The sequence below is a fragment of the Trichoderma reesei genome, assembly GCF_000167675.1.
Source record: "Trichoderma reesei QM6a unplaced genomic scaffold TRIREscaffold_28, whole genome shotgun sequence".
In the NCBI taxonomy this organism is placed as follows: domain Eukaryota; kingdom Fungi; phylum Ascomycota; class Sordariomycetes; order Hypocreales; family Hypocreaceae; genus Trichoderma; species Trichoderma reesei.
The window spans coordinates 176,026-203,508 of NW_006711175.1; the positions used below are offsets into that span (position 1 = coordinate 176,026).

Consider the following 27,483-nt stretch of genomic DNA (forward strand, 5'->3'; position numbering starts at 1 on the left):
GCGTGATATGTCTAAGGGAGTTTGGGATCACATACACATCCCGATTCAATGACTGGTGGCTGATGTTTTCCAAAACAGCTGCAGTTAAAACAACCTACCACCGTCCCAGTACTTGACGCATCGTTCTCAACCCTTGTCTGACAATGGGAGAAGCTATCCCGCACCCTATCATCCCAGCATAATGTAATTCATTATAGTTATTATTCTTGCTACTGCTATGACAAAAAAACAATGCTTTTACAGACCTTGATCCCTGTTACGATTGCTGTATCCTGTTAGCTTGAGTATAAACTTCCTTCATAACACCTTAGTAGTGTATATAGAAAACACTAGCAGCGTTTTATTTCCATCTTCATGTATGTAAGGTATGATATTAGCATGCAAGAAAGCTCAACTGAAGTGCTAAATAGACACTCACTATGTATATGAACAACAAAAATGCGGCCGAGTCTCAACATAGGCCAACAATTCTTGTTTTTTCCCTTTGAATATCTCGCGACAAAGACTCGAAGCGGACACAACGCGACAAGTACTTGGCAAGCTCTATGTTGGCTCATGATGGTGAAAGAGAATACTTGTACTGGGCCTGCGAATGTGCGAAATAGATGTTGATGAGAAAAAGAACCAGGGGGGAGGGGAGGGGTCGAAGGACGAGAGAGTGGCACCCGACCATCTAGAGTGTAGAACAGTAGTAGTAGGCGCCTATGTGGACAGTAGTTACAGCCAACAACAGCCAAAGTACCCAAAGCACAGCCAAGGTAAGGTAAAAATGCTACGGTGACGAGTGCGGTTTGTTGCGTCTTCGCAATATCTCGTGGCAAAAGACGAGGTTCTGGGCCCAGTGGCGTGGGCGAATCAACGACATCCAACCACCAAAGCTACTTTTCATTATCTGAGTCATAGATCGAGGGACAAGGGAGAAGAGAAGAAGAAGAAAAGAAGGTTAGGGAGAAAGAAAAAAAAGAAGAAAAAAAAGAAAAAATTGACGGCAAAGACACGTTCACTCGGTGCCCCGGATCGGCAAACAGGGGACAAATGTGCTGGTCTATATACCCGACTGTCTTGGCTCGGGTGCGTTATATCGATTGCCGGGACCAGCACCCGCTCCTCGGGTCCGAATTAGAGTTCAAAGTAAGGTCTGCGGCAAGCGGCGGGTATAAAGTGAGTATAAGTAGGCTGGTTTTTGTTGGTTGGGTCGGAGCTGGACTGGCTCGTGCTTTGTTGTTGTTGCTGTTTTGTGTTGTTGGTTTGTGAGCAAGCTGAACGACGGCATGGGTCTCCCAGGAACCAGCCTTTTGGCACCGGAATTATCTGAACGAATGGATGACGTTGGTTGGGGGCAAAATGGAAGAAGATCAAGGTAGAAGTGGGCTAAGCCCAAGGGAGTTTCGAAAGCGAAAGGGGAGAACCTGGCGAGGGGATCTGGAGGGTGTAGGAGGCCAAGGAGGCAGTCATGGTATGTGCTGCCATGAGTAGGTAATGTCATGACACACAAAGAGAGAAAGCACACACTGGTCTGTCTACCACCTGGCACCTATGGCCGGGGTTCTATGCCCTTGTTTCGTTTCTTTTACTCGCCTTGGTAGCAGAAACGATAAGAGGACACCCCTCTTTCTCCCCCCCCTCTCGGCTGCACCCCTTCCACCATTCTCTTTGGTTCGTGTTGTTGGGCTCATTGGCTTCTTTCTGGTCACCCATGGCTCCCTGTCTAGCTCTTGTTTAGGAATAATGCCCAGGCCGACGGCCAAGCTATTGGCGAGATCCGTTCCTCGCAACGGTGGCATGCCGGGGCAGCCCTTGAAAATGGAAGCAAGACCGATTAGTACATCCAGTACCTAAGTAGACAAGCATTAGGTGGAGAAGGCGAGAAATCAAAAGAATACCTACCTACAGTCTGGGAAGGACAGTATTCGCAGTCCCGGCAGTGGAGGGGGCAGAGCGAGGCCAGAGCTTGGGCGGTAAGACGCTTATATCAGGGGTAACCATGATAGCATCACCTGAGCCCTATTTCGTCATATTCCGAGTTACTATGATTGAATGTGCCACTTAGGTTGCCCCTGCTGGCGTCCGGAGTGTCAAGGTGCGAGAATGAGATGCCGGTGGGGAGAGGAGAGGAGAGGTGGACGTGACATGGGGCGGTTGAGGGCGAGGAGAGCCGGGAAGAGAGACAATCTCGGGGCCGAGGCACGAAACACACACACAAAGGGACGTATTTTCTCTTTCCAAGATGGTAATCAAGATAGGCAAGTAGTAAGTCAAAAGATCATAAACAAGGGGTCGAGTGAAGCAAGGGACGGTGTTTGATTCAGACGGGCCAGATCTCGTCCATTGTGTTTGAAGGAAAACGGTTAGTTTGATGGGCTCTTTGCGGGCACGATGGCGAGGGTGGGGGAGCATCATCCTATCCTTCCTTGCTGCCCATGTCCCTCCCACATCCCTGCCTTGTTTTTTTTTTTTTTCTCTTTCTCTTGCAATCTGTCCTGCATTGCAACGACCTTGCATGCTCTAGTCCAGGTGGGAAGGAACACCTACTCTAGGTAGATGCTAGTTGACTACTAGGTAGGCGCGACTCCTCCTCCTCCTGCTGCTGCTGCTCCTGCTCCTTCCCACCCGTTGTTGCAATTGTCATCATCCATCCCTCCCTGGTCCCGGGAAGCTCAGCACCCGCCCAGGCGGCGGCCAATCACGCGTCGTGCCCCGCCTTCGGCAGCGGATCTCGCCAAGGGCTGAGCAGCGCGAGGCTTCGGAAGGTGCGTCCGAAAATTTTCGGGATTTACTGCGCTGACGCCCCTCCCCCAAGGAGAGGAGGGGGGTGTGTGCATATAGCATTTCATGAAGATGGGGGCATGTTGACCTGTGTCTGCTGTGTCTTTGGCTTTTACCGTCCCTACATGTTGTCCATTGTCACCACGAAGAAGAAATGTTTTTTTTTTCGCATGATTGTATTGTCTTGAACTGAGTTTATTTTGGACTTGGCTTATTCAAAGAGATTATAGATAGTATGTCCTCCTAGGAGTACCTGTAAGATATTGGCGTCTACACTGCTGGCAAGACATGGGGAATGCTTTAGGATGCACATGGGTTGCCTCACACGTACATACAATCCCAAGACCTTTTGCAGGAGCAAAAAACCGTTGCGGCGAACCCAGCGCACCGGAGTAAAACCCCCCTCCCCAAAAAGGGCGCCTCATTACCGACCGCGGAACGTCCTGGACCCGAGCTGTTCTGTTCTGTCTAACCAACACAACCAGATGGCTGGGACCCCGTGGTGCCTGTTTCCGGTAAAGCTCAGGCTGGCGCAGCATGGAATGTTTAGGTGTAGCACATGTTCACACTCTCCACCAGGGAAAAAAGGAAAAGGAAACAAGGGAAAGAGAAAGCCATGTTTGTTGTCCAGTGTTTAGGTACAGACTGCTGTGGGCTCTTTTTGTTTGGTTGGTTTATACGAGCGCTGAGCACGCGAGAGGGATTCCGCAGGAATTCTTGCCCTGTTTCTCTTTCTTTCTTTCTTTTCTTTCAAGTTCGCCTCTTACTTCGAGCCTTTGCTTGTGGGTTGTCATTGTTGTCCCGGGGAATCAGAATGACGCACGCCCGAAGATGAAGAGTATGGAGTTCTGGATCTCTTGTTCTTGCTCTATCTTTCAGGTATTTCAAATTCCTTGCCTCTGTGTTCGACGTGCCTCGGCAAGTTTGCCCAGATCACGTCGTAGTCTCCGTCCCCCGCTCCCCCCCCCCCCCCCCCCCCTTTTTTTTTCCTATCCCACACCCCCCCTATTCTACTGCTCTTCAGCTGACTACTAGCACCTACTAAAACACGTATGCACGTACGTATCTATCTTACCCCAAACAAAGGCACATTCCTGTCCATCCAGAAACCTGGATTCCTCAAGATTTCCAGCTGCCATTGTACCTGCATGTCGAGGCTGTTGGTCCTCTCTCTCCCCCCCGACCCCCCAGCCAGCCCCCGATACCCCTCCCTCTCTCAACCCTCAAGATTCCCGCCATACCGGAACAAAGGAAGGGGGAGGGTTGAGGGGGAGGGCATGAAGGATGCGAAAAGAATAGGTAGGATGAAGAGGGAGCCGGAGAGAAATGAAGATTGCCGACGAACAGGGCGTATCACTTGCCTTACTGGTACACTAGCCGTTGCAAATCACTTGTCTCGGCAGGGGTCGACGGGCGAGAAAAGAGATGGTTGTTCGAACTGGAGTAAGAGACGATCTTCTGGTAGGGATGAGATGGTAGGAAGGGGGGGGGTCGAAGAGGGGGGAGGGGGCTCCCCATGCAAACAAACAGTCACGCTTGAGTTTCTAGGCTCCATCTCAACGTCAAGTGCCTACCAAGCCTACCTATCTAGTAGTAGTGATTTTTTTTTTCCCTTCCCTCTTGTCCAATTTTTTTAGAGGGGACCATTCCTCCCAGAATGGGTCAAACCACCCCAGTCGCTGGACTAGGGATCCGCCGGCCGTTAGAGGCGTTCCCGATGCTTCTCTTGGTGCCAGATCGCAGCGGAAAAGGGTCGTGGCTCGCGATCGGGGGACAAAAGAGAGGGGAGGGGGGGTTGAGTGTAGTGTAAGTCCGGAGTTGTCGAGTCAGTATCCTAGGACGCTTGGAGCTGGTCTGCCACAAAGCAATTGATTTCCAACGGTATTGGATGTTGGACTTTCTCAGTCGATTATATCATTGATTCTGACCAATCTGCCTTGATCCGGAGGGCTGGGTCGAAAACTTTGTTTGGTGTGGCGGCTTAGATAGAGTCCGAAATGAGGCGTCTTTCTTTTTCGGCTGATCCGCGCAATTCAGCACAGGAGAACCACAGCTGAATGGTGCCTGTTTTATGAGTTTGAGCTGGAGATGTGAGGGAAAAAATGGATCCAAAAAAAACTTGTCGATTGTCGACGTGACTGATGATTCTATTCTATTGATACACTTCGACAGGACCCTTCCCAGCTGATCTGCAGCCATTACGGGTCCTGTCGAGTAAGCCCTCGGTACCACCACACAGGAAATCTGTTTCTGTCCGAAACAAAGGAAAATAAATCAAATCAAGATAATACAAGTTCAATTCCCATGCAGTAAAAGAAATGAGAAGAGAAGAGAGATAGGGCAAGGCCGACTACCTTGCCAGAAGCTGGGGGAATTTATGCAATAAACACCGGAAAAGGTCCAAGTGATCCAATTTGCGAAAGAGAAAATGAAATTCCCTGCAGTGTCCTCGTCTTGTAGACATGCCATGATAATCCTGAGCGCCTACCATGATGCATCAAGTCCCTGATATACCAAATGTTCCCATGCAACACGCCCTGAGTTGTCCAACAAACCGATGCCTAACCAGGCTGTTAAACCATGTGACTGGCTATGAAATAAAGTAAGGTGGAGAAAATATGAATGGAGAAATCAAGAAAAAGAGAAGGACAGAATGAAAACTGGATATAGAATACATAAGGGTGAAAGAATGACATAATTAGGAGACTTGAAAAGGGGGAAGGGAGTATGCGAATAAGAAAGATTCGATATGGGCAGCCAGGGCATATTTGTCGAGCCCTATCCGAGGAGATTGGCGATATTCATCCTGGGATCGGCTCGAGCGGTGGCGACATCCAGTTCAAGAGATGGCTGCACCCCGTGCCTTGCCCAGTGAGGATCTATCCTGGGCAGTTCATTGCTCTGCATTCCCAGCCCCCTCGTTAACTCTCGCGAGGCCGGGCCAGACAGCGAGTATCTGGCGAGGTCCGAGCTAGAGTGCTGTGAAACTGTGTGCGTGAATGACGACGGCTCGGGGGAACGAGTTGAGGGACGCCACCCATCGTATCGCTGAACGTGTCCAATGCGGCTCTGCTCGAAAGAAGACGCTTCGTAGAGTGCATGTGGGTAAGGGGCAGCTGGCGAATGGGCCAGCGACCGATTCCATGCCGGAGGGGAACGGTGAGGCGCTGCGGCAGTCTCTGTAAAGTGTCTGCAGGGTGACGCCGAGGACAGCATGTAGTTGTAGTTGCCGCCGTCCGAGTCGGCCATGTCGGAAAATGTGGGTGATTCAAGAGCGTGAGAGCCGCGCGGCGACGGAGTCAGGGCAGAGATGACGGTCGAAGAAGTGACAGCAGTGGCAGGGGTGGTTGTCGTGGATGGAGAAGCAGCGGAAGCAGAAATGTCGGAGCGAATAGACTGCCTCGAGCCTCGTCTCCCGGCGTGCTGGTGATGGCGTCCCTCGGCTCGCTTGGTCTTGTTGACGAGCCCGTTGACGTAGTTCTTGATGGCATTGTCGCTACGTCCGGGCAGATGCTCGGCGATGCGCGCCCAGGCCGTGCCATATCTGCCGTACAGGTCCATGATGGCCCGGGCTTCGTCCTCGCTAATGGGGTCGTGCCGCAGCGACGGGTCGAGGTTCTGGTGGTATCTCTCGCGGCACTGCTTTGCGTTGCGCGAGCTCATGAAGGAGGCGATGCTGACCCAGTCCTGGGGGCCCATGAGCCGCACCAACGTTACCAGCCTCTGGCTCTCTTCGGGAGTCCAGGGACCCTTCTTGGGGGAGAGGACGCCGTTCCTCATGACCATTGTCCGGAGGTGATTTGGCGTCATGGTCATGAGCTTTTCGGTAGGGATGTAGTCGACCTCTCTGGGGACGAGGGGAGGAGCTACGGCCGCCATGGCTTGTCGAACTGGAGGGAGAGTTGAGAAGAAAACTGGATATAAGATGATAAGTGGTGTATTGTACAGGTCCAGTAGAAATGACACGAAATGGGGACAACGTTGAGATGTCTGGGAAAAGAACAATGATGTTCGTTCGATGCTTGATGGAGGATGATAACAAAGATAAATTCTGGGCAAGCGCGAGACAATTCGGTAAAAGCGAAGAGAAGAGCAGATTGGCCAAGAGAAACTAGAGATTCCACAACTGCCGGGTCCTTCAAGGGAGCAGATCTTTATAAAAAAAAAATCAGAAGAAGATCGAAAAGGCTAAACAAGCCGGGCAATTTCCTAGGGATCGGCCTCGTATATCTGTGCTAATGAGAAGCAAAAGAAACAAGAGGGAAGAATAGAGGCACAGATGCAGTGGAGGGGGCCAGGGGGAGGGGTGTGTGTAGCGAGCCGCAAGGCGCTGACAGGGGGGTGCTTAAATGGCGGGCTGGGTTCAGGTTGCTGTTGGAAGGAACACCTCAGATCTGCGCTTGTGATCGCGAGACTCGTGCCTGAGGTACCGCCATCGTGAAAAGGGTACGGTTAGAGTACCTGAGCCAGCCCTGACGTAATAAGCCAGGATACCGCCTCCTGCAGGCACATCGCCACGCATCAGAGAGGTACTGCTCAGCCGCGGCCGCGTTCAGCGTTCTGCGAGTGCCAGCGCTGGACGCCCAGGAGCCGGTACCGCAGCCGTACCGAGACACTCCAGGCCCTCGCACCCGATACGGCGCCGTTTGGTGCCTGTACCTGCTGCACTGACGATGTGGGGGGGAGAGGGTAGAGTTCCAGGCACCTGGTTGGCTGGCTGGGAAATCCCGAAATCTTTCGGACCTGAGAAGTGACCGATGCACCGCCAAGATCAGAAGTCGCATCCCAGAACTCAGACATGCCGGGGCCTGGGTTCGGGGACTCCACAGGCAAGCAACAGCCACCGCAAGGACAAATGAGTTCCGAAATACTACCTAATACAAAGCGCATGCCCTACAAGCAGAGACAACCTACTAAGTAGGTATATACGCGCCCAACAAGCAAAAGTAGTAGGTGCAATGCATGGGGGGTAAGAGGGGGGGATCGGCAAGGCATGTATAAGGCCAAGGCTTTAGACCAAATAGGGTGCAGTTTACGACAAGCCGATCGAATTCCAGGCATTCCATTCAGATGGCCCTCGCGCATATCGAGATATGGGTGATAATATCCGACGAAGATACCATGTGCTGGCTTGCAAGACGAGGAGCAAGACTCTATCTGTCCCGGCTGTCTATGGGCAATGCAGGCTGCAATACATAAAGCGGGAAACAGCGAGATACCAAAATCTAGCATTTGCAGGTTGAATGGGATTTATACAGGTCGAGTCTACTGTATAAGGTAAGATAGATACCTGCCGGGTGAGATCACAACACATATCTACATATGAATTCTCCCTTCAACGTAGGTACCTAGATCTATATGCACTCGAATCTACGTATGTATGTCTTATGACACTCAGCTCGCATGGAAAAAGCCAAGAGATTGTCAGAGGAAAGCAGGTAGAGATAAAGACCAACCTGTCGGCTCCCAGTGCCGCCAGCTCAGCCGCCCTTGTTTGCCCCCCCTTTGCCCACCCCGGGCAATTCGCCTATTTTCACAGCAAGGGAGAGTTTCTGTCGTCTGTGCGTGGGTGCAATGATCGCCGGACTGAACGAGATAGACTCCGAATACTCGGGATAACTAAGCCATATACAGAGTCAATACTACAGCAATAACAGCCCGCGGAACTGGGAGGGGGGAAATCACACAACGTGTTTATATTGCCACTCCTGCTCTTTCCTTTCCGCGCTCATCTCGAAGCCGCCATCGTGGGCAACCCATCACGCAGGGGAGGTGGGGGAGGCAAGGCAAGGAAGCGGAGGAAGACATGTGTCCACCGAAACTACACGAAGCCGCCTTTTCTGATGCGGTGAGAGACAAGATGCGGGTGGCGGTTGTAACTCTCATTCTCTAGGAGATCTCATTCTGATATAGTCCGCTTTTCTACAAACTCGATTGGGCAGGGAGAGAGTTCTTCCTGGGTTGGTATTCGAAGAATTGTGTAAGGGGCGCCGAACAGGTCATATACAATACAGTGACAAGCCGGTATATTTCAAGCTCACTCGTGATTAAACGCAGCAACGCCTCGTACACGCCGTAACTTGGACTCTCGTCTCCATATCCCGGAAGGCGGATGCTATTTTAGTTGCTTAGCCGTGTCTCAAGTGATCGGCCGTTGGCCAGTTCATCGGAAGCGAAGTTCCGCGTATGTCAACGACTTTGCCCTGCATAGAGGATGTACGCGTTGAGGGACGCTAGCGGAGAGCGAACGCATGCGCAACACGATTTTTAGTGTTTTTCATGAGACAAAGAGAGGCAACTTTGCTTGGAGGAGAGGGAACTCAGCCACAAGAGACCACCAAACATAGGATAGGTAATGCGGCTAAGGGGGCAACTACAACTCCCTCTTCGTCAGGTGGGCAAAGCATTTAAGAACAGCATCTACATACCTAGTGATCAGGTATATCTGAAATTACTGCTTCATTTCAGTGATGCCTCTCGTAAACAAGGTCTATCAATGTAAATGATGATTTCCTTTTCCTTTTTCTTGCGCCGTCCGCAAGGCGGCCACTCCCGGGTAAGCTGGCTCAAGTCAGTCACTCCCTGTGGGATCGCTCCGGAGCCGAAGCTCCTTGACAGACAATCCTAAAATTTAACAGAGGGTGATGTGATGGGGGGATTCAAGAGGAGTTTTCCAACTCCGCAAGCAGAGAAGGGAATGCTTTTGAAAGAAAAAGGGAGTAGAATAGATATATATATTATGAGGAGACTGGACATGGTCAAGTGCTTTCTAATGCTTAGGTGAGAAGAGAAAGAACATACATGTAGGCTATGATACTGTTGATGGAAATGGCTGGCTTCTCTACCTCCGCCAATATCTTACGACAATGCCCATCTGAGCAAAAATCGCTTCGAAATCGATAGTATAATCGTACATCAACGGTTGAGTAAGAAGGACATGGAAGCTTTAATTTGCAAACTCCGCCGGCGAGACGAGCGGGAAGCCGGCGCTAACGACGCTGATTGGCTGGGCGGGCTTGCGGGTATCCAAGAAGAGCTTGTGGTCACCGCGCGGCTGCTGGGGGTTGATTACAAGAAGAACGCGGTCTCTTTTGAGTTTGTGATGCTGCTTGAATAAATCCGAAGACAGTTGAAAGGCCTTTGAGCTTGAAGACTTGGTTTCAATATGAAAAAGGGCCTGGAATGCTGAGGAGATAGCTCAAGATGGTGCCTAGTACTATAGTATATGTGTCGTGCTCTTATTGATCTTATTAGAGAAAAAGAAGGCGAAGGATGAAACGCTGGCATGTCGGAAATGGCGCACTCCATAGTGAGGAAACAGCTGAGATGATCATTTGTCCCTGTCAAAATTCTGTATTGAAGCTTGGACTCTGCATCTCTCCGTTCGTCTGCCCCCTTCGTTGCTAATCAAGGTATCCGAGATTTCTAGGTTGCAGAGATCTGAGATTACATCATCGACGTGTGCAGGCTAGTGCCCTTGCTGGGACAGCAGATGTAGCGCGCGCGTCTGAGAAGGAACTGGCATTCAGATACTACTAGATACTACTCCCTTGTTCTGCTGCCTCTTGTCTGCTGCGGACATGCAGTGAAATTTCTATCAATCAGCCGGGCGGAGCCTCGCATCTGACGAGAATGCCGAACATCATATCTTATTAATCTGAGCGACGGTAGGTAGTAGCCGGCGGATCTGGCTGGGTCACCAAGCACGGCATCTCACATGTGCTCTGACAAAACATCCTGACCCTTGCGTGTCACTGCTTGGACAGCTTCGTTCCGGCCACCAGGGGTAGAGGGGCTGCGGAGTATCATGTACATGCATGCATCGGGCATGGTAGTACCTTATATATTCAGCCCGAGGTCCCCTTCTTTCGCAGCTGTGCTTCGTTTCCTGCGTTATATCACCACAGACACCATTCAAAGAACCCACCTGAAGCCGTCTCTGAACCCTCCGCTCTCAACGGAAGCAAGGCAACGATTCGTCCACGATGAAGACGATTGTTATCCTCGGTGTCGGCGTGGCTGCCGCGCCCCTCATCCGCCAGACCATGCGCAACGTCGTTCTCAAGGACAAGGAATACAACCTCATCGTCGTGGCCCCAACCACTCACTTCCACTGGCCCATTGCTATGCCCCGAGTCATTGTGCCCGGCCAGCTGTCCGAGGACAAGGCCATGATCGACCTCCGGCCCATCTTCAAGGAGTATCCCTCTGACCAGTTCGAGTTTGTCCTCGGCGCCGCCAGCGCCCTGGATCCAACCGGCAACACCGTCGCCGTCTCCCTCAACGATGGCGGCAGCCGGACCATCAACTATCACACGCTCGTCGTAGCCACGGGCACCTCGTCCAAGGACAACATGCCGTGGAAGGCCATGGCCACCACCGAGCAGACCAAGCAGCGCCTGCACGAGCTCCAGCAGCAGATCGAAAACGCGAGGACCATTGCCGTCGTCGGCGGCGGCCAGACCGGCTCCGAGACGGCGGGCGAGCTGGGCTTCGAGTACTCCAAGCAGGGCCGCAAGGAGGTCTACTTCATCTACAACGACAGGCTGCCCCTGGCGCCGCCCCTGATGGAGAGCGTCCGCAAGCAGACCAAGACGGAGCTGGAGAAGCTCAACGTCAAGCTGATCCCCAACACAAAGGTCACCGCCGTGGAGCACTCGGGCGGCGACACCATCCTGACACTGACGGATGCCGAGGGCAAGGTCACGACGCTCACGACGCAGGCCTACGTCCCCACCACCGGCGGCATTCCCAACAGCTCGTTTGTGCCGGCCAATCTGCTGGATAGCAACGGCTTCATCCTTCAGACTAAATCTCTCCAGGTCAAGGGCCACGACAACATCTTCGTCCTCGGCGACGTCGGCAGCCTGGAGGAATGCAAGGCCGGGGTCGCGGATGCCCAGGCCGTGCACCTCATCAAGGCGCTTCCCATCTACCTCAAGGGCGGCGTCATGCCCACGTACACGCCGAGCAACAAGGTCATGGTTGGCATCACGCTGGGCCGGAGCCGCGCCACTGGCCAGTTTGGCTCGTTCAAGCTCTTCAGCTTCCTTATCCACTACGCCAAGGGCCGATTCCTGGGTACCGACTACTGCCATTTGATTGCCGCTGGCAAGAAGACGCTGATGACGACGTACGAGAAGTAAGCGTTTGCAACACCATCGTGGGCAGATATGAGGAGTGCCATCCTAATGGGAGGGGGTTGTTGTTGTTGTTGTTGTTGTTGTTGTTGCGACGGTGGTATTCTGTGGTGATGGTGGTTTAGTAGAGAGACTTGTGGGTTAATTATTCCTGCTCTCTTTCATAGTCGGTGTCCTTTACTTCTCTTTTTTTTCTGATCAGATATCCCATTTTCCTTTTCCTATGCAATTCCCCATAAAGAGACATCCAGATGCTGGAACGATGCCGTGGGTGTATTCATTGCTCGCAATTCTTCGTGGAGGCCAAATGCTTGTCCTGGGTCGTTCTGAGTCGAACCGAAGCAGCAGCATCTGGGTGGAACATCTAGAGGGACTTGTTCAACCAGGTAGCATGCAGCAGGCGATATGGTTGCTTAATATAGAGAAGCTTGTGTCTGGTATTATTGATATTCATAATGGGAGCTGCCGTGACTCACGGCTGGGTGCCGTCACATGTAGCTCACGAACCTGCTCATGATGCAGTGAGCTGATACAGTTCGTTAGCAGCAAAGAGGCACGGCAGTTTCGGGTACTTTATGTCTCCCGGACTGCTGCTGCAGCGGTGAAGTATTGTCTACCTTGATATGCATTTTGTTGCAACCATCTCCGACTTGGTCCATTCTCATGAGTGTAGTTCCCGATGCGGCAAGAGCACTTGAGGTCGTCAACACCCCACTTGCAACTGAGCACTATCCAATCAAAGCTCGAACTGTCCGGTGCTCGATAAGGTAAGGTAAAAGCTACGTACCTAAGTACTTCTGCACTGTACAATTGGAGCATCAGAATGCGACCCCCAACGATCCGCAACTCCAGGCCCGCAGCCTCGTCTCTCTTTCACCAGCACTTTGCGTCACCAACAGCCACCGTGAAGCACAGGTGAGGAGAGGAGGGAGAGACGAGCAGGGAAAGAGCAGAGAAACCTACTCTTTTAGACTTGGACCATCCGCCTCTCACGAATTGACGGGCTCTATGGCTGAGGCGAGCTGGCCGTCCTACCCTTCAAGGGCATCCAGTCCGTGACAACGCTTCTGACTTCCGCCTCACAATCGGCCCAGTCTTCGACGTCCGAGGCCCCGAACAACCCCGTCCGACAGCGGCGCAGAAATAGCGACGTCACGCCAGCAGCATCACCATCTCCCCCACGACAACTGCGACAACGCATCCCAGCCCGCGACACTTCTACCGCGCTTTCGATACCACAACTCCTCTCTCCCACCCGCCACGAGGCGCGCCGCCTACCATGATCATGGACCCGCGCGACACGGCCAGAGAGGCTCTCCGCGACTCCGTAAAGTGCTGGTCCGACTTTGTTTCCAAATGCCTCACGAAGCGCCTCGACGCCGGCCCCTTTGAGGAATACGTCAAGCTCGTCTTCGCCAGGCATCCGCTGACCCCCGAGGTCATCGCCGACTTCCTGCTGCAGCCGCAAGCGTCCAATTGCGTCAGCCCCGACCCGCGGATCCCGCCGTACGTCTCCGTGCTCACCCAGCTGCGGTACATTGACGCCGTGTCCATCCTCCGGTCGCTGTACAGATACTCGTCGCTGCACGCGCAGACGCCGCTGCAAACACAAGGCCATGGCCAAGATCAACATCAAGACCAAGACCACCACCACCACCACCACCAACAACAACAACAACAGCCACCACAAGAACGAGAGCAACAGAAAGAAGGAGAACAGGAAGCAAAAGATGCACCGCCGAAAGAGCACGAACACGAGCACGAGCACGAAAAGACATTGCTAGGCGACGTCACGCGCGATCCCCAGCACGATACCCTACGGCCATCCCGAACTCGATGGAAAAGCTCGTCCTGGCTCGAAGAAGTCATGTTCTATCACGTCATACGGCTGGTAGTCGAAGGCACTGCCTCCAAGGATTCGCGCACGGCGCTCGAGCTTATCCACGTCACCTCCAAATGGATGTCTCTCTTTGCTGCTGCGTCCAATTCCATGGCTGCCGAAATGCTCAGTGGCACCCTGCAGGACCCCCAGATTCGCCACGATATGGAGGTCTCGAGGGCAGCTTTTGTGCCTCTACTGCTTCGGCTAGTCGATAACCCGGCTCTCGTCAAGATCATTAGCCACCCGTCCGCCAAAGGTATGCGTCCTGTGGTCACCATCTGTCCTATGACTAGTTTTACCCCCGTGCCCGTCATATATGCTTACCATTTGTCACCAGCGCTACGGAAAGAATTCTCAGACAGCCTTACATCTTTTGTGCATGTGTTTCAGCCTGTCCCGCCATTCGTGGAAAAACTCGAAATGTTCAGAACAGAGGTTCTAGCCCCCTTGGATCCGACGGAGAAGAATAACCAAGCTGCCAATGCCATGGATGAGCTTCTTGACTCTACCGTGGGTTTGGATAACCTCATGATTCCAGATATGCCAATAACAAACACAAGGGCGGGCTTATACGTCTACCTCGGCGCTTCTGTTCGTTGACGTCTTCAATGTCCCCCGTGGGAATTTCACTATTTGCTGACTGTTGTATCAGCTTGTTGGCCGACCACTTATAGACGACCATGCCTTTTTCTCATATTTGAATAATAGATACCAGGTTTGTCCCTCATGTAATTTACACCCGAGCGTCCTCGCTCGATAGTGTCAGGCTACCCTCCCTCTCGCAGTTCGGTTACTGACCTCTTGGCCAGGGAAACAACCAGCAGAGCGCGATTGATCTGATTTTAGCCTCTTTTGACTTGCTTGCAAACGCTGTTTTCAGGAACGAAGGCCCCAGAGACGCCCACCTGCTGCGGTCTTTTTTGACAAACAAGGTGCCCCTGATACTCGGTCAACTTTGCCCTCCCGGCTTTTCAACGCCGTCAGCCGAATTTTGTATCACTCAGGCTCTTTCTCAAGTCGATACAAGCGTTTTTCCTACCGCGTCACTCATGTTTGACGAATCGCGAAATAACAACCCCTATACAGAGAGTGTTCGGGAAGAGTTCTGCTCTGCCTGCGCTCTCCACGGGCTGATAGAGCGCGAACACGTAGAGCGGATTCTGGGAGAGAGTTCCATGTCGTATGAACCGTCCCAGGAGAAATACTCCAAGGAGAAGTTGGTTCAAAGCTGTCTATCTGACCCTGATAAGATCCAAGCGCTTGTTCGCGATATGGACAAGATGGACGGCAATGTCGGGGCAGTATGCCAGGCGCTTGTAGAGGTTTGCTTCCCCAACCCCTGCCCGCCATTTCGCTGTGTTTTGGGTAGGCCACGGCTGACGCTTGCGACGATACCAGTTATTACGGCAACTCTGTAACAGCAAGGATACAATGTCCCTAAAGATACTCTGTAGCCAGCTGGCCCAGAAGCCCCAGTCTCTGGACGTTCTCCTGTTGTTCGAAAAGCTACCGACCATCTTGGATCCCATATGCCAGCTTTTGGATGGCTGGCGATACGAGGAGGACCAGGGGGAGTACCAGCCTGTCTACGAGGAATTTGGCGCCATCTTGCTGCTGGTGCTGGCCTTTGCGTACCGATACAGCCTATTCCCGGCAGACATTGGCATTTTGGCGACAGACTCGAGCGTTGCCAAAATCATCGGCCGGGCTCACATCAGCCGTGGGCTGGACCGGCTATCGGAGCAGGAACACGGACACCTCGGTGGATGGATCCATGGCCTCTTCGACAGTGATGCGGGGGGACTGGGGGATGACTTGATGTCGTCTTGCCCGCCCGCAGAATTCTATCTCCTCATCGCGACGCTGTTTGAGAACATTGTGATTGCATATACGCAAGGCTCGCTAACCGACGACTCCCTTAAGTCGGGTGTTGAGTGTAAGTGACTGGTGCTTTTGCAGCTGTCCATTGCTCAGGGGGGGGATTACTGACTGCTCACAGACTTGGTTGACACGTTCCTGCTGCCCTCGCTTATACCCGCGATTCGGTTCTTGTCCGACTACCTTTGGGTCGAGCAGAAGGAGCAAAAATCCATTATCAAAATTCTGCAGCTAATCCTGTTGCCCACGTCCATATCTGGCGAGGCCAGTACCATGCTTGCCTCGGTCAAGGGGATAATCGCGAAGCCGCTGGAGCACTCCCTGCGAGCATATCAGCGACAGGACCCAAAGAATCAGGACATTGAGCCGCTGCTGAGGGCTCTGAAGGACAGCTTGCCGCATTCCAGGCGGACGGGAGCTGCCGAGCATCAAGAGCTGGAGATGTGGACGGCCAGCTCCAGCAGCGGTCTTGCCGGAGCGGCTAAGCATTTGATACAGAACCTGGTGCAATGGGGCATGCATCCACAGATGACGGCAATGCCAACCTCGTATACGCATCGGCAGATGATTGCAACGCTCAAGATAGTCGGCGCGAACAGGCTGCTGCGGGTCATGCTGGAGGAGATACGCCAGCAGACCCTGGCAGGCAGTGGGAGCATTGCCTATGACGTGGTGACGGCGCTGGTGTGTGCGCCGAACGTGAGCAATGAGCTGCCGCTGACGAGCGGCCTGTTGGACGAAACGGGGAGCCTGCCTCCGCCGCTGCAGCGGCGTCTCACTCTTCGAGAGGTTCTCAAGATGGAGGCGGAGAACTACAGGAGGCTGCACAAGAAGGACCCCGAACTGGCGGAGATCACGGTCCGGCTCTATAGGAGAGTCGAAGCGCAGTTGGTCCTGCCGCCGCCGCCGACGATGCTGCAGGCGGCTGACATGCAGCTGGACCTGGCCGGTGACGCGACGGGCTTGGGAGATGCCATGGCTGCGGCTGCCGGAGTCCAGGGTGATGGTACAATGGCAATTGACGGCGTGGGCAACCTGGACATGAGCATCGGTGGCGTCTCGGCCGATCTGGGCCTGGGAGCGTCTGGCAACAACGGCGGGCTGGACGCGTCGGCTGAGGCGGATTTGTTTGGCGGCCTGGACACCGATATGGACGTGTTTGACGGATGGAGCGGCATGGATCTCGGAGGGCCATGACAGAAGAGCAGTACTTGTTTGAATATGTGTACTGACGGAAAGGAGGAGGCAATCTGGTGGGATACTAGGCATCGGGTATCATGTGGTTGTGATGATGATGTCTCCCTCTGATGGAATAGCTTACAAAGAATTGATCAGCAGACGATGTCATGAAAGAGACGTGGTGGTCTCTACAGTTACTCGGTATGGCTCAGGCTCTGCCTGATCAGAATGTCCTGTCTCGTACCCTTCACAAAAAGCTGTGCAAGAGAAACTGAACTGAACCTCGTGTAAGTTGAAGCCATCACAGTGCCTATTCGGGCTAGCGTGTCGCATCGTTAGGGGCAGCTGCAGGCTGGTTACGTAAGGCGGAGCCTGCCACGAGCTGTGGCCACATTTCTGTTAGGTGGAATATCTGGGGCCATTTCAGTCACACTTACAGCTCCTCCGACTCTCTTCTCTCTCCATCCTCTTCATCTCTGTCCATCCTCATTCTCTTCTTCGTCCTCCTCCTCCTTGTTTCCTTTCTTCCCAATCTCTCGTGGTTCAATCAATTGGACCGGGTTGAGCTGGGTATCGTCTTCGTCTTTCTCCTCGTCTTCGCCTCCAGGTCCCGCCGTCATCATGCTGTTCAAGTCGTCTCTCGTGGCCTTTCTGGCCCTGCGCGTCTTTGGCGCCGTCGCTCAGGTTCGTTGATAAGATGATGAATGATGATGGTGGTGGCGGTATTATCGCTCGCAATGATGCGCCATCAGGTCAATTGAATGACACAGAAACTCATGCTTCGCGCAGTCTGACGCCGATTTCCTCGCCAACGATGCCAGCCAGCCCCCCGCCTCGCTCAACGCCGACATCAGGACCACGTTTCCCGACTCGGACATTCTAGGCGTCAAGCTGGTCAACGGCCGCCCGACGACGGCCCTGATCGAGGTGACCAACAAGGAGGACGCCGCCATCCAGGTCGTCTTCGCCAACGGCGCGCTGTGGACCACCAAGGACCTGCCCGAGGACGCCCCGGCCTACCAGGGCATCGTGCGCAACCTGACGGCCGTGCAGTACAGCCTCGAGATTGAGCCCGGCGAGACCAAGTCGATCCCGTACTCGTTCGCCCTCGACATGATGCCCCAGGACGTGCGCCTGCGCCTGCTGGCCGTCTTCACCAACGACAAGGGCGACATCTTCCAGGTGCCCGCCTACGACGGCGAGACATCCATTGTCGAGGCCCCCACCAGCTTCCTCGATCCTCAGATGTATGTGAACATGATACTAGCTGATTTTTATTATATATGGGCACTGACTCTTGCTCGACTCCAGCATCTTCCTCTACCTCGTTCTCACGGCCGTCTTCGGAGGCACCCTCTTCTTCGTCTACAAGACCTGGATCGAGGCGCTCTTCCCCCAGGCCAAGCGCCCTCGCACCGTCAAGAAGCCCGTCCAGAAGCCCATTGACCCCGCCGATGCCCTCTCCGGCTCCGAGTCCGCCGGCAAGTCGTACGACGAGAGCTGGATCCCTGACCACCACATCAACCGCCCCGTCGCCAAGCGCGTCAAGTCCAGCGCTAGCAAGAAGAAGGGCACTGAGTAAAGGAGGCCAAGAGAAACGGGAACAGGCAACAGAAGCTGGATTGAGCGGGAGACGTTATCCTTCTTCTTCTTCCCTTCCCTTTGTCCCTCATTTCTGGCCTAGCTTGGCTGCTCGGTTCTTCTGGGAGTCGTTTGGCTTTCAGCAGAGAGAGAGAGGCGAAGGGTTCCCCCCCTTGTTTTTTCTTCTAATTCTCAAACCGACCCATGCAATTTATGGAGGAGTGTGACGATACAGACGTGAAGCTCGTGGTCTTTTCCTTTCTTCCTATCTTCATACTTAAGTTTTCAATGGGAAAGGAAAATGCTGCTGAGCCTGGGCTGGAATGGGACTCGGGTTGGGTTTGGGATATACACCACCATTGTAAGAGAAGAAATCATGTACAATACGAAGGGAGTGAGCAACGATAATGAATTTCCATCTTTGAGCCTCGTTTTGCTCTAAACATCCTCGTGTATCGAGTTCTAGGCGCTTATAATATCGGTCAAGTCCGTTGTGCATGGTGTAAATCATGGGTATCTCAAACATCAGAGAACGCTTACACCACCACACTGTCCTGTGCCTCTCCAGAGTAGTCATTTCGGCACTTCTCCAGTGAACCGTCACCAAGAGACACAACCTTGTTCTTGACCGTCGTTCTACTCAGACGACACCCTCTTCAACCCTTATTGCCATTCACATGTCCAAATAGACACTCCCAAAGATCACTACGATCCACCATTTCGCCCGCAGACCGGTCCTTGCTCATGAGCTTCGACAAGGCCGCCTGCTCCAGCTCCAGCGTATTCGCCTCTTCGATACTCGCGTCTAGCAGCTCCGGCGTTGACGTCGACGCCTCGCCCTCGCCCTCGAGCCTGCCGCTGCCGCTGCCACCGCCGAGGTTCCTCCCCATGTGCTCCATGCGGCGCCGCACGGAGAGGTTGTAGATGGACTCCTCCACCGTGCCGGAGACAATGTACAGCCACACCGTCGTCTCGTGCTGCTGTCCGATGCGGTCGACGCGGGCAATGGCCTGCAGCTCGAGGGCCGTGTTGAGCAGCGGCTCGCACAAAAAGACGTGGCTCGCGTTGACGAGGTTGAGGCCGCTCGAGTGCGCTCTGGCGTGGAGGAGGAAGCACTCCACGGCCGGGTCGTCCTTGAAGCGGCCGATGCCGTCGGCGTCGTCGATGGAGGCGTGGCCGATGCGGAAGCGCGAGAAGGCGTTGCGCAGGATGTGGAGGAAGTCCTTGTACTGCGAGAAGACGATGGACTTTGCGCCGGGATCGGACTCCCTCAGCCATAGTAGGTGCCGCACCAGGGTGTCCACTTTGGTCGTGAATGAGGGCCCGTCCAGCTCAATGTTCTTCATCTGCTCGAGCTGCTCGGCGTCAAACTCGGAGTAGAGCATCATCTGCTTCGAAGAGCCTCGGCGTTCCGGCGAGCCGTCGCCGTCAGTGGCGCTCCCCTTTGGCTGCCGGCCGGATTCCTCGCCATGCACCTGAAGCTGTCGGGGTTTGATGATGATGTCGTGGAGGTTGTCTGCCTTGAGCGCCCTCTTGCAGACGGGGCAGTTGCGGTGGGATTTGAACCACATCATGATGCACTCCTTGCAGAATTGGTGGCCGCACACGGTCAGGACGCCCGTCGTGAAGGGCATCTGGCAGATGACGCACATGCGAGGCTCGTTGGATCTCGCACCAGTCTCCTTCAGGCTCATGACTGTTACATTTCCTGTCAGCTTTGGCTATCAAGGCCTCGAGGGCAGCTGCCCCTGAGAAAAGGGTCCCGCCCAACTTACGGTATCGATGCTTGGCTTCACCGTTTAACAACTTCTTGTGAAGGTCCTCAATGTTCTTCTTGGCCTTTTCAATGGCCTCTTCCGTCTTGGGTGCTTCCACGGGGAGCACGTCATCCGAGACGGCCTGCAGCTGCCGATAGAAATCCACCCGCGCATTCATGGCCCTTTTGAAGCTCTCTATTTCTGCTTCTAGAGCCACTGCCACCTTGTTCTGTTCCCCAAGCAGCGTTTGGGTCGACTTCATCAACTTGGAAGCAATCGTAGACTCCAGAACTTCTCTCTGGCTCCGGTTTGTGTCTCTGGTGAGCCGAGATACCAAGCTGCGCAGCTCACTGATGGCGCCGCGCATGGACATCTTGGCTCTCCTAGGCTTGACCTCAGCGCATTTGCGGACCAGCTCGATGAGCTTCTCCGGAGCAGGCCCATCTCCTTCTTTCGCTAGCCTCAAGGATGTCTCCAGCTCATGCGTCACCAAGCCATTCGTCTGGCCTGATATGGCAAATTGACGGTCAGCAATGATGACTCGAAGGACTTGGACGTACACCATTAGCTCATCCTGAACTTTCATGGAATCCACAAGTTCTTCTCCGGTAGTCTCTGTACTCTCCTCCTCATCAACAAGTGGCCGTAGAAGGAGCTGAACGACTTGTTCTCTCCATTCGTCAATCAGATTCGCCTGTTCGTTGAGCTCAGCGTAGAGGATCTCTAGGTCGTCGACGATGCTGCCCGTTTCGATGCCCTTCTCGTTATTCATGACGAGCTCTGGTATCTCGACAAATGATTGCTCTTCGGCCTTCAAAGCAAGCTTGTTGATCAGCCGCATGGCCTTGCGATGGCCTTGCTTGAGTATCTTCCTCCGGAGCATCTTGGCGTTCTCGTAGCCCTCGTCCTCGAGCTTTTTCAACCGCTCAAACTCTTCAGACTCAGGCGCAGTCATCTCTGGATTGTCCCGGATCTGGAAGTATGCGTTGGCGCAGAAGAAGACGGCCTTGTGATGAAGTTCAAGGCAGTTCCTCAGCCTGTTCTGCAGCTCGCCGAGTTGGCCTTTACTTCCAGCTTCTTCCTCCGCCTCTTCATCCAACTCACTGTCCGAATCCGACAGTTCCTGCACCTTTTCAGACATCTCACTCACGTCCTCGACCCCTCGCTTCTCGCGCAATGCATCTCGAAGTGCTGTTTGGGCATCTGCAACCAATTTGGCGGACTCGACCCGCACCTTCTCCCATATCTTGAGGGCTTCTTTGACTCGGGGGCTGTTTTCAAACAGCTGACCCAGGAACAGCTTGCTCGACAGATAGGCACGCTCATCAGTACGGATAGCGGCCTCGCCTTGCTCCAACATGGCGTTGAGCACCTCTTCCACCGTTCGCATCGGGCGTTCCTTGCTTCCCAGCACTCGACGTCCGTAGACACCCACCTCTGGATGAAGAGCAGTCTGTCTCAGTCTGTTGAGCCACAGCCTCATGACGTCTTCATATTCCTCTGGAGCCCAATCATCAGCTAGAGGGGCTCCTTCTACGCTGAGCTTGCAGGCCTCCGCCATCTCTTTGAACAGTGACTGGTAGTGCTGCTCCTCTACTGCGGTAAAGGGCATGCTTATCACAAACCGCCTCTGTGGAGGGAGGGATATCTCACTCCTCACCAATGCCTTGGTATGCCGAAGTGATATCGATCCAAACAGCTGCTGGAACAACGGCTTGTGGTGAGTGGTAAGTGCTTGCCACACCTGTGGAGCAGAGCAGTAGGGCTCATATCTCAGAAAGGAGAGCAGTCCAAGCAGGTCCTTGACATCGTCCTTGACGGGTGTTCCCGTGACGCCCCAAGCATTGACTCGAGGAATCACTCTCGCCAATGCAGCAGCCTGGCTGACGCCACTTTCGATCATCTGCGCCTCGTCAAGACACACCCTCCACCACAATATCTGGACCAGAGGAGAAAGGACTCGACGGTATGCCCTTTCAAATCTCCGAGACCGCTCAGGGGGGCTGATGGCAAAATGAAGCTCTGCAGATAAAACACTGTAGGTCGTCACTACCACATCGTAACCGGCCAACTCAGCCACGAGACGTGCCTCGTCCTCCTTGTCGATTCCTCGACATCCGGTATAGTGCTTGATACGTAGTCCAGGGGCATGACGTGACAATTCGGATATCCACTGCGGCTGCAGAGACTTTGGAGTTACGATGAGAGTTGCGCCGCTCGGAACCAGATTCTCTTGGCCTAGGAGGAGAGCTGGGGGATGACCTGCCTGACGTCGATGCAACAGGATGAGGCTGATCATTTCAAGAGTCTTTCCCAAGCCCATTTCCTCCGCCAAGATGCCGCCCTTGACAAGTCTACTGGCCTGGTGGTAGGGTGTAGGATCCCGAGTAACGGTCTGAAACACATCACTGAGATATATCCGGTTGTTATCGGCATCATTCACGGTACGGAAAGGATCCAAGTCCAGCGTCTGTTCCTTTTCCGACAAGGGCTGGACAGGTGTGTTTGGCGCAGTCCATTGGACGCCTTCTCGGCGCAACAGCCATTGTAGCGTCCGCTTTTGGTAGGGGAAAAGCGCAGCATTGAGTCCGGGAACATGGATAGAGTGCGCGACGGCATCATCCTTTTGCGGCACGTGCGCCGCGTTATAGAAATCCATTGGCGACCACGAGGCGGATTTGTTGAGCGTTGTGTCTACCGAGGGGAAGAAGGACTGAATGAGCTTCTCGCTGCATCGACGCTCGTCATTTCGTCTCAAAGGCGCATACGGAGATGGGGTATCATTCCAAAGAAGCCGGAAAGAGATTGTCATCGTTGCAACGCCTTGGTGCTGCTCAACCACGACATCGGCAGCTCTCCATATAGCGCCTGCGCCACTCCTCTTCAGGTTCAAGCTTTCAATGTTGAACATATCCCGAGCATCCCGATCCACGTCTCCAGGGCGTAGCAGTATATGCGCAACAAAGTGGCCGATACGACTGGTCGGCGACGTCATGATCGAGAGACGTTGGCCATCGAGACCGAATCTAAGCAGCGATTCCACCCCATGATGCACACTACGGTAGTCTTGGCTGGAGGTTTCTTCACATCGGCGGGAAAAGGCTAACTCGGCTTTGGCGACACAGATGCTGGAGTCTGATTCACAATCTACTTTGCGACGCTTCGACGAGGGCGGCTCGAAGTCACTGGGAGTGTCTTTGGTGTCGTCGGCAGGGCCTTGGACCGGCAGGGAATCGAAGAATTGGAGGAACGCAGCCGGCATGGCATCTGCATAATCAAGTTAAAACATTAGCTCTCTGATATTCCGCCAGTAATAAGGTGGCCGCTTCCGAACAGACGCACCATCGTGTCCAATGTCGAAGTTGAGCCACACCGAGGGCTTGCGCGGCAGCTTCTTGCGGGCCATTCTGGATAGTTGCAGCAAGCAGACGTGCTCACTACTGTTCTGGACGACTATGCTGGGCAGTATTCAGACTCGAGACAGCACCCATAGATGGCGGATGCGCTCGCCGCCATGATGCACCGCAGATGTTGAAGAAGGAAGAGATGATGCGACAGGTGCCTGGCAATGGGAAGGTGAGTTGAATGCGACGCCTTATCACTTAGATAATGCGGTCCGGCCAATGGGAGGACTGCGATAACGAGTTGGTGGTGGCAGCCCCGCTACTTTTTTCCATCCATCACTGCTTAGCTAATACCTTCAAAATCGAACGCATCAGACCAGGAACCTTCACATGCGACAGGATTCACCCAGCTGGATTCGAAAGCCGAGTTGCTGTGTTTAGGGCAGATCACGGTTGACCTACAAAGGTATGCTCTGCTCAAATTATCATGGAACTACTACCATTATATGTCAATTGCCAATGGCAGTGCCGCTAACGACTGGATGCCAGGGCTCCAGCAACGCAAGTCGACGATGAAGACGATACTATCACAGCCCTTGCGGTTCCTTCGCGGCACCAGCTTCTCAGGAGGCGCAAATCAGGCAAGGTGGCTGCACAAGACGAGGCCAGCTCCGACAATCCCGCAGCCGAGACCGTTCGTCCCCGACGTCCAGACCTTCCTCACCCTCATCGGCCGCGGCCTCAGCAAGCACGCCTCCAAGTTCCCGTCATGGGAGTCCCTCTTCTCCCTCACCTCGCCGCAACTCAAGGAGCTCGGGATCGAGCCGCCCCGTAGCCGCCGATACCTGCTGCAGTGGATGCAGCGATACCGAGAGGGCGCTCTGGGTCCCGGCGGAGACTTCAAGTATGTCACAGACGGCCAGGCTCTGCTGAAAGTCGCAACACCACCGGCGTCCGTCGTCAGCGATGCGAAATACGTCGTCAACGTGCCCATGGATCAAGAAGCGGTTTTGGAAAAGGACCAGGTCTTGCCCCGCCCAAATGGCTACACAGTCAGAGGACTCAAGTCAATAGCCGGCCCGTATGCGACGCCGCTGCCGCAGCAGGCTGGTGCAATCGTCAAGGTTACGGAGGGCATGTGGGAGCAACGTCAAGGCCGCAAGATTGATGGTGGTGAGAGAAGAAGGGCAGAGATTCGGTTCAAGAGACGGTCGGTGGAGCGGAGAGCTGAGCGCGAGGCTGAGGCATTGGCAGGCATGTAAATGGGAGGATGCTGGAGAGGTCGTCCACGTCTGGCACAACTGTATATTAGGTATGACTTCGATGTAGACCAAATGATCTGAGTCCCGACTGCTGGTCGGTTCAAGCCACATGGTCCTTGCTTTCCGCGATGCCTGTACGTCTACTGCCAGTGACGAAACTAAAGTGTCTTGCTTATCTACCTGCGCCGTTATTCGACGTGGTGATTCATCCTCTCTACCGAAGAATCAAGCTATCCCAAACAAGCCAGCATTTGGAGGCGGCCACGCCTCCCAGTGTCAAAGCCACGTCGAGCATGGGACATTACAGAGGAGAGGAAAGTAAATATCAAGGGCTTACCAGTTTGCAGCACAATGTCGAGAACCAAGGAGGTGACATTGAATCACTAGGTGTACAGCTTCTTAATGGCCAGAACCATGCCTCTCTGCACGATATGAGATGCCAGATGCTCACCGGGATCATCTGCCTGTATATTCGGCTGATGCTCATGTAGCTCGAAGCCGTAGATCTATATAGTGCGAACGCAACACTGTCAGGCTTGCCGACCAATATGAGACATCTCGATCCCACAGTGTTCTATATTGAGCCGCACCAGACTCGCCTCAGCGAGATATGCCGGGAAAACTACCTCTACGGCAATTGTCATACTCACCACGCCAGTGATATCCAGCGAGGAGGAACAAACAGCGGCCACCAACAAGGGTCGACGTACAGTAGCGCCTCCTACGGAATCGACTTGGATTTACCCTCTAGCAGAGCTCGGCCATATGAGCGGAGAGGGGTACCTTATCCGACCAGAACTCGTTATTATTTGTTCGAATGATGACGATCACAACGATGAAGATGATGATTCAGCTGATGGGAGAGCGGAGAAAGTCAAGAGTTTGCCCCTAGATCATAGCAACAGCAAGAGGGTTGACGGAAACCACACCAACTACCACAGGACTTCTAAACAATACGATGTCCAAGAGCGTAACAAAGTCAGTCGACACACCCTTACCAACAAGGGCAATACTTTCAGAGAACCACTTTCCAAGTACATTTTGCCGGTAGATATGAAGAAAGACATATGCAGCACTACGAGCCCAATCGTGAGGGCAATACCCATTTGCGGTCACGGCGGATACACAGAGTTTTTTTGAGTGGCACCGAGGAATCTGAAGCGAACAGTAGAGCTCCGTGCAAGCCAGAAGATAATTCACTTGCAGGAGAAGTGGATTCTAGCACCGGATATGCCCCGTGGTGACAATGAACACTATATCATGAGGGCGGTGGAGGCCATGATGAAGATGGCGACGGAGACTGTCGTGGAGGCTTTGTGTTTGATGGGGACGGTGACGAAGATGAGGATGATTGCGACGACGCAGACGACTACGAGGATGATGAACCCTGAAAGGAAATGATTCTTGGGTATCGAGATACTACTACCATATATGCAGAGCACAAGTTTCGTACTCGGTTCTATGGCGAATGGCAGCTGATCAATGGAGGATGTCAATTTAAGCATAATATAGGCGCGCAACTTACACCACTTTTCCTCCCCAGATCAGGTTTTCCAACGCAACACGACACCAGTGAAACCACATTGGGATGATACATCACAATCATCAGCATTCTGGCATCTCACCTCATCTCATCTCCATCGTCACTCTCACACCGACACACACACACAAAAAAAAAAAAAAAAAAAAAAAACAGGCATCAATCCGAACGAGACCAACGCCCAGCCCCGTTCCCGGCCAGAGGGTACGCTAACAAGGAGGTTATTTGCTTAGGCAGATTTCGTCGGAACCATTGAACACGAGACAAGAAAGCCCACACTCACTAAGGTATCAACTCCCTTGCATTGATCCCAGCCCATCTTCAGCCGCAAAGAAAAACAGTTGACACTTGACACTTGGCACCTGCAGTCCGCCGTCCAATAGTCGTATACTTGAACATAAGCAATGGGGCACTTTGCATGAGTGGCTTGACGCTTGTTTTTTCCTCTCTCTCCCTCTCTCTTCCTCTCTCTCTCTCCATCTTTCTCTCTCCAATCAACTGCCGCCGCCACGCAAAAGAACAAGCCCAGCTGGCTCGCCCCCCCTGTTCCCTAATACTAATACGTACAAGTACAACATCAGAGTCATTCTCTATCACAAGCCCCCGGCCGTCTTTACAAGTGCCGAGAGGGAGGCACTGCGAGGGAGGGACGGAGCCCCAGTGGCAGTCTACCGAAGCCGAGAACGCGGGTTGATGGATTAGCGGTAGCGTCAGCTAACGACTATTTGCACCGCTTTCGTCGTGGCTTGGTGCTACTAGTCGGTGATCTCGCTTGGGCATGGATATTCAGCCCTGCTGGGGGAGGCGGCTGTCTTGGCCATGACACTATCCGACAAGGGCCCAGTCCCGCCGTCTCTCTGTTCCAAGAGCTAGAAAGAAAGAAGAAGGGGTGAAAGAAAAAGAAGAGGCCACCATGATAATTGACGGCTACCGGGGCGTTGGTGGCCGCCAGCAGGAGACGCAGCAGAGCCCCAGGAGGGCACTATTTGATCAACAAAAAGGGGAGTAGTAGTAGAGCCATTGGGGCTGACGGGAAACGCCATGGGCCATGTCCCCAGGCTCGGCAAATGGAGCGAGGCCTTGCCCGCCACAATATGCACGGCGTGGGCATATGGGTTGTTGGCCAAGGCCTGGCGGCGTTGGCGCTGGGCTGA

General features: G+C 53.6%; 6 protein-coding genes across 6 annotated transcripts; 4 read left to right on the plus strand and 2 right to left on the minus strand.

Moving 5' to 3' along the window:
• Positions 1 to 6,219: 6,219 nt before the first annotated feature.
• On the minus strand, positions 6,220 to 6,519 carry TRIREDRAFT_34221 (uncharacterized protein; the record flags this gene model as incomplete). The annotated part of the gene is made up of 1 exon (XM_006968997.1): positions 6,220 to 6,519. A coding segment is annotated over one exon (300 nt), but the record flags the coding sequence as incomplete, so codon positions are not given.
• A 4,232-nt stretch (positions 6,520 to 10,751) lies between these two features.
• TRIREDRAFT_69425 (uncharacterized protein) lies at positions 10,752 to 11,912 on the plus strand (the record flags this gene model as incomplete). The annotated part of the gene is made up of 1 exon (XM_006969028.1): positions 10,752 to 11,912. The coding sequence occupies one exon, from the start codon at positions 10,752 to 10,754 to the stop codon at positions 11,910 to 11,912; it is 1,161 nt and encodes a 386-aa protein (XP_006969090.1).
• Positions 11,913 to 13,191: 1,279 nt separating this feature from the next.
• On the plus strand, positions 13,192 to 17,072 carry TRIREDRAFT_81882 (uncharacterized protein; the record flags this gene model as incomplete). The annotated part of the gene is made up of 6 exons (XM_006969029.1): positions 13,192 to 14,044; positions 14,126 to 14,379; positions 14,441 to 14,503; positions 14,598 to 15,110; positions 15,187 to 15,724; positions 15,788 to 17,072. 6 exons carry the CDS (start codon positions 13,192 to 13,194, stop codon positions 16,861 to 16,863), a joined length of 3,297 nt encoding a protein of 1,098 aa, XP_006969091.1. The 3' UTR covers positions 16,864 to 17,072.
• A 270-nt stretch (positions 17,073 to 17,342) lies between these two features.
• Positions 17,343 to 18,427, plus strand: TRIREDRAFT_81884 (translocon-associated protein, alpha subunit; the record flags this gene model as incomplete). Its single annotated transcript, XM_006969030.1, has 3 exons — positions 17,343 to 17,529; positions 17,635 to 18,092; positions 18,157 to 18,427. Exons 1-3 carry the CDS (start codon positions 17,467 to 17,469, stop codon positions 18,425 to 18,427), a joined length of 792 nt encoding a protein of 263 aa, XP_006969092.1. The 5' UTR covers positions 17,343 to 17,466.
• Positions 18,428 to 19,082: 655 nt separating this feature from the next.
• TRIREDRAFT_81889 (uncharacterized protein) lies at positions 19,083 to 23,451 on the minus strand (the record flags this gene model as incomplete). The annotated part of the gene is made up of 2 exons (XM_006969080.1): positions 20,202 to 23,451; positions 19,083 to 20,122 (listed from the first exon to the last, which is right to left on the minus strand). Exons 1-2 carry the CDS (start codon positions 23,443 to 23,445, stop codon positions 19,083 to 19,085), a joined length of 4,284 nt encoding a protein of 1,427 aa, XP_006969142.1. The 5' UTR covers positions 23,446 to 23,451.
• Positions 23,452 to 23,957: 506 nt separating this feature from the next.
• Positions 23,958 to 24,765, plus strand: TRIREDRAFT_52156 (uncharacterized protein; the record flags this gene model as incomplete). Its single annotated transcript, XM_006969031.1, has 2 exons — positions 23,958 to 23,993; positions 24,077 to 24,765. A coding segment is annotated over exon 2 (666 nt), but the record flags the coding sequence as incomplete, so codon positions are not given.
• Positions 24,766 to 27,483: the final 2,718 nt, after the last annotated feature.